Source organism: Bolinopsis microptera, chromosome 3, assembly GCF_026151205.1.
Source record: "Bolinopsis microptera isolate Bmic1 chromosome 3, MBARI_Bmic_1.0, whole genome shotgun sequence".
Lineage (NCBI taxonomy): Eukaryota > Metazoa > Ctenophora > Tentaculata > Lobata > Bolinopsidae > Bolinopsis > Bolinopsis microptera.
Window position 1 is genome coordinate 8797420 of NC_087074.1, and position 5897 is coordinate 8803316.

At 35.2% G+C, this 5897-nt stretch overlaps 1 protein-coding gene across 1 annotated transcript; it reads left to right on the forward strand.

Moving 5' to 3' along the window:
- Positions 1–944: 944 nt before the first annotated feature.
- Positions 945–4081, forward strand: LOC134812769 (phospholysine phosphohistidine inorganic pyrophosphate phosphatase-like). Its single transcript, XM_063820332.1, has 9 exons — positions 945–1000; positions 1304–1391; positions 1666–1807; positions 1904–1999; positions 2451–2520; positions 2662–2692; positions 2830–2893; positions 3108–3292; positions 3462–4081. Exons 1-9 carry the CDS (start codon positions 979–981, stop codon positions 3550–3552), a joined length of 789 nt encoding a protein of 262 aa, XP_063676402.1. The 5' UTR covers positions 945–978; the 3' UTR covers positions 3553–4081.
- The last annotated feature ends 1816 nt before the right edge of the window (positions 4082–5897 follow it).

A 5897-nucleotide genomic window follows, 5' to 3' on the forward strand; every position in this document is an offset into this window, starting at 1 on the left:
CTTTTCATAAAACACAAGGTCACGCCGGTGTCACTGTATGAGTCACGTGTCATTAATATCATACCAATTCTGCGGAACTAATAGTACCAGTATTAATTATCTGGAATTCTGTTCGTTTTTACTTTTATCCGTGACTTACTGGGCCGCGCTCAGCCTGTCATTCCGCCGAATAGCTATTCGGCGGAATGTTTCTGAACATGATAGCCTGAGGTCCCCAGGTAATCCGTGACGGAATAGGGATCAATTTTACCTTAGTAAATTCCTACCTGTGTTAAAGAATCAGAATGTTTGGCATTGCGTTCGTCCATGAACACCGTCCGTTGAATTTTAAAAGGCGAATGTTGTTCCTACTATTTTTACGTTTGTACGTGTTTAGTTTAAACAAGCCGAAATGATGGAATAAAATTCCTTGATAATTAGACTTCATAAAATAATAAATCGATACCGGTAATTTGAATTGCGAGGGAGCTTTACCGGCTCTAAACCTCATGTCTTTAGTCAGGTACAATGCAGATATTAGACTGTTTAATGCTGAAATATTTTCTAATTTACTCTTCACTTTTAGTGTTTTTAATCCTGTGTACTGTTTCAGAAGTTTTATTGATACAATTGTAAACTGTAAGTTTTATTGCAACCATAGCCATGAAACGTGGTCAGCAAAGTCATTCAAACAATGTATACATTCAATTAAATTTTTAGTGTTGTAATTGGTAGAGCACAAAATATTGCTACCAATATTTGGCCATGAAACAGTCTCGTAGTCTACACGTTTTAACTAAACTCTTTTCAGAACTGTGACTTAAAATGCTTCAATATTTGATGTAATACTTACCTCTACAAAAACATTCACTATCGATTTAAGTACATCATATAGTAATTCTGTTTTTAAAAGTTTTTGTGAAAGATAATGATATATCGATCATTGAAATACTCTGTTATTTAATAGGATAAGACAAACACCCTGAAAGAAGAATAAGCATGTTGTCAAAGAAGCCTCAAGGTACTGGGGGAAATTTTCATATTATTATTTGAATTTGAAATTAAATCGTTCTTTCCATTTACCCTTCGATTGCTTTAAATTGATCGAGATTTGTAAAGCTAGCGCTTCTTTTTCTTGAACAAGTAATTCTGGAATATAATGCAGTAGCCACGTCATTTGTTTTTTAGAAATAGATTTGGTTAGAACTTAAGAACTTTGTCGATTTGTCTACTTTCTGGATTGTTAAATTTTAGTATCTACAGTTAATAAGTAATCAGTGAATATGCTGGTATTATAAAATCATAAATTAAAATACTGTTTCAGGAGTCCTCTGTGACATAAGTGGAGTTCTAAAGAATTCTGTCAATCGAGTGGATGTTGCTATAGAAAAGTCTGTTGAGGCATTTCAAAGGTTACAATAATATCTAATTCAAGAATTTATCCAAATTCTATTAGGATATCTCATATCAGTGTTTCACAGTAGTCACGTCTTGTAATAACGTCCTGTAATTTCATTTACGCTATTTTTATATGTTACTAACTTGGGTTACTTGGGTTGGGTTCCGAGCTAGAGTGCTACCAGGCCAAGAATGTCTTGCATCTCCACCGCCAAGTAGTACCACCGCTCCACGTACACAGGACAAACATTAAACATCGTAATAACTTATTTATATCTTATTCACTAGGTTGCAGGAGAGTGGAATACCCTATGTCTTGTGCACTAATGAAAGTTGCTACACAACAGAGGCTATGGCCAAAAAGCTCAACAGAATTGGATTTAATGTATCTGCCGATAAAATAATATCTCCAGTTTCTGTCATAGTTCAGGTAAACTTTTTACATTTATTATTGTTAACGTAGCTCGATCAAAAGTTATCATAGTAATTTTAACCGTTATCGTAGTATCATATTACCGTTTTTCAGGTGATAAAAGAAAATAACAACAGACCTTATGTGTTAGTAAATGAGAAAGTAGCAGACGAATTTGCACAGTTTGATCAAACTAACCCTGATATAGTGGTAAGACTTCTACATTTTGAAATACTGAGGGAGGGGGTTTTCTAACTTTCTAATTGTTATGTGCATTTTTTTAATGAATTTGATAATGTGTCTTATCTGGGTTAAATTCTCAATCTTCCACGGCTCAGTTTTGCGACCAGATTTGACACAAAACTCCGCGCAATGAGTTTTGAAAAGCAAAACTCCGCGAAAGCAGTTTTGTTTACAATGTTATGTACTTTTCCACGGTTGGTATTTGCACGCAGATTTTCCCGCGCACGTGGGCGCATTATAATGAATGTCCCACGCGAGCACCCAGGTTAAAACTGCTTTCACGGAGTTTTGGGTCATATCAAAAATATTTCTCCGTGCGGAGAAATATTTTTGAATTTCATTTCCGGTCGCAAAAATGTGAGCAAATCTGGTTGCAAAACTGAGCCGTTGAACTGCAGGGTAATACAGTTATTTACAGGTAGTTGGTGATGCAGAGGATGATTTCACGTATGAGGCAATGAATAGAACATTCAGATTACTCGTTGGTGGTGAGCAGTTAAATGGGTTCTACTTTCTCTTTAATTATTTAATTTGTCTGACCTTTTCTGACATTCTGTGATTGTAGATGTTAAAGTTTCAATACTTGATTATTTCATTCTAGTTATATTGATTGAAGAGTAAATTTTCAGGAGAACGCAAATTCTATTGCTTGGGAAAATCGTATGTAAATTTTTGATTTGCCTTGAAATTAGATTTAATTGGCTTTAATTTCTCTTAATTCTTATACCTTACTTCTTTTTATGCGGTCTCTGCAAGTGCCATCTAAAAAACATTAATTTAATAACAATATATTCCAGGAAGTATTACCTGGATTCGGGGGTACTGAAACTGGAAGTAGGGTGCTTTATAGCTGGACTGGAGGTAAGACATCTTGTATCATTAACACGGTCTCAGTATTAATAAGTATTGAGTATCGTTTTACACTAGTGTAGCCCTGGTTGAGTACATTAAAAATGCAATGTTTCCTGGTTCCTGCACTTTATTCCACCCAACCCCAGATGTGTATAATCTGATTAGCAATGTAGTACTTTAGTAATGTGTGTATTTAAAGCAAGTTAATAACCCTCTTCCTCAGTATTCAAGTCAAGTTCAGGCTGAGATATGCGGCAAACCCAGCTCAGCATTCTTTAACCTAGCTGCTAAGATGCTGGGACTGTCACCCAGTGATGTGGTGATGATAGGTGATGATATTGATAGTGATGTTGGAGGGGCTATGAATGCGGGGTGTCAGGGTATTCTTGTAAAAACTGGAAAATACAGGTGTGTGTGTCAACAATCACCATTACATTTTGTATTCTTGTAGAACGTTGGTTGCAGAATGTAGATAGTATCAGAATTTGACAGGCCACAGAGTGAGACAAATTAATATCACCCCAAATTTAGGGACGTTTATTTCGTACTTTATTCTTACCCCAGATTTCACTTTCAGGGAAAAAGATGCGCATCACCCAACAGTAAAACCTACGTTGATAGCGGACAATGTTTATCATGCTATAGATGTAATACTAAGCACAAAATAAAAGCTTAATTTATTAGTCCTGGCCACGTGACTACTGATCAAATATCTTTATCACCAGATCGCTGGACCAAAAATAAAATCTGACAGAGAGGAGTTTGTTGACCTATTTTCCATATTTTCCAGTTTCATTGGGTATATTGTTTTTATAACGGGAGGGTTTTTATTGTTACTTGAAAGTACCATTAACAGACTTGCACAGTATCGAGGAATTGACACAAAATTGTTTCGGTCCGTGATAGCTATTCCGACGGAATAATTGTCATTCGTCAAATGAAATTTTGCTCGCCTACTCAGTACTCACTTTTATTCCTGATTATAGTATTTAGATAATATTATTACATGTATACTAGGAATGTTGTAAATTCAATCAAATCGTTTGTAGATAATTTTGATCGTGTGTAATTTCACTAGAGGATTAATAAGTTGATTTCAATAATTCAATAAATTTCTAAATATAAAGAATTAATGTTCGTGATTTTGACTAATTTCTAATTCGAAACATATTGTGTTATATCTATCAGATTTTTTGATTTCGTGTTTGATTTGTTTACGAAAATAGGTGGCCCAAAAGCGCTTTAAGGGGGCAGGGGGGGGTCTTTATGAAATTTCTCTCGAAATTGATTTTATAGTTGTTTCTGATAGAGGGGAGTGATATCTACCAGATATTTTTGGTCCCATGGTAAAATTTTGTTCCTAGCCGAAATTATTGCCGGTCAAAGGTCAGCGCTCATGTGTAATTGTATTGCGCGAGCGATTTTCAATCGCGCGCCCTGAAAATCGAGTCTAAAAATCTATCTTCTCCTACATTTTTTAAACAATCACCTTGAAACTTTCAGGATATGTTCTAAGGACCATTTAGAAACTTTTGCTTGTTTTAGAATTTCGAGATAGGCCTTTAAAAATTTTTTATTCGATTTTGAAAATCTTGGACCTGAAAAAATCGTCAAAAAACGAGGTTCAAGATTTTCAAAATCGAATAAAAACTTTTTAAAGGCCTATCTTGAAATTCTAAAACGAGCAAAAGTTTCTAAATGGTCCTTAGAACATATCCTAAAAGTTTCAAGTTGATTGCTCAAAAAATGTAGGAGGAGATAGATTTTTAGACTCGATTTTCAGGGCGCGCGATTGAAAATCGCTCGCGCAATACAATTACACATGAGCGCTGACCTTTGACCGGCAATAATTTCGGCTAGGAACAAAATTTTTCCATGGGACCAAAAGTAGCAGATAGATATCACTCCCCTCTATTAGAAACAACTATAAAATCAATTTCGAGAGAAATTTCATAAAGACCCCCCCCCTGCCCCCTTAATCTTGATTCTACACAAACATACTATACTGTAATTTAGTTGAAAAATATAACTAACCTATTTGTTTATCAGCACAATGGTTCATGAGAACAGTATGCTGCTTTTACGGATTGAATTCAAAACCGGTTATTGATCACATCACTGTTTGTGGGCAGTGCAGCTTGGGTATATATTTATTTTTAGTAGGATTATTGGAAGGAATTACGTGATAATGAAATACATTTTTACTACTAATATAAGTTATATATCCACGAAGGATGACTTCCAACTTGGCCATCGAGGCTCATGATAGAAATTTTAGCAATTTAACGCTGGGAATATAGTGTTCAAAGACTGATGTAAAAGTCCTCCGTCATAATGACGTCATCGCTCCTACATTGAACCTCTCCGTACAATGTTAGGACTCACGTGTACTCACGTGCCAATATGATGAATATGTAATGTTTAGATTCTAAGAAGGTAATCAAACACCGTATAGTAGTATAATAGAAGTAGATTGACATTACCGTGGAAGTAAATTGTTAGGATCATAACACAATATAATATGCTTTCATTTTACACATTTTGTACTTTTGTAGGATCTTAGGAAATAAGACAGTGTTGAGTGTCACGAATATGCACCCCTAACGGCTTTCTAAACGTCCACCATTAGCCAGATCTTACTAACAAATATGGTTGGTCCACTGCCAATAATTCAATGTCCAATGGTTAAATTCAGTAATACAAAGGCAGTATGTATCGATATTTAGCAATATGGTCGATCTTGCAGCATTTCTTCAGAATTTAAGTTTATAATGGGCATCTATAAAAGGGTTTTGGATAGAAATGACGCTAATGATTCTGATCAGCGGCCCTCAGCCCTGAAAAATTGTAGCGTAATGTTGCCGCTTTGATGTAAGATTACGTCAGAGTATTTATAAAAAGAGCATCTACTCGTAAAATAAGATCATTTCAGTAGTTTGGATTTAGGAGTTCAAATCTGAACTGTTTGAATAATTTCTCAAGTGAGCTGAAACTTGTGAGCCGGTTTGTAGCC

Excerpts from the sequence above, each read along its gene's own strand:
- LOC134812769 (XM_063820332.1), top strand. The coding sequence starts at position 979 with ATGTTGTCAAAGAAGCCTCAAG. Across the intron at positions 2,000-2,450 it reads AAACTAACCCTGATATAGTG|GTAGTTGGTGATGCAGAGGA; the intron begins GTAAGACTTCTA and ends AGTTATTTACAG. Across the intron at positions 2,894-3,107 it reads GCTTTATAGCTGGACTGGAG|TATTCAAGTCAAGTTCAGGC; the intron begins GTAAGACATCTT and ends CCTCTTCCTCAG.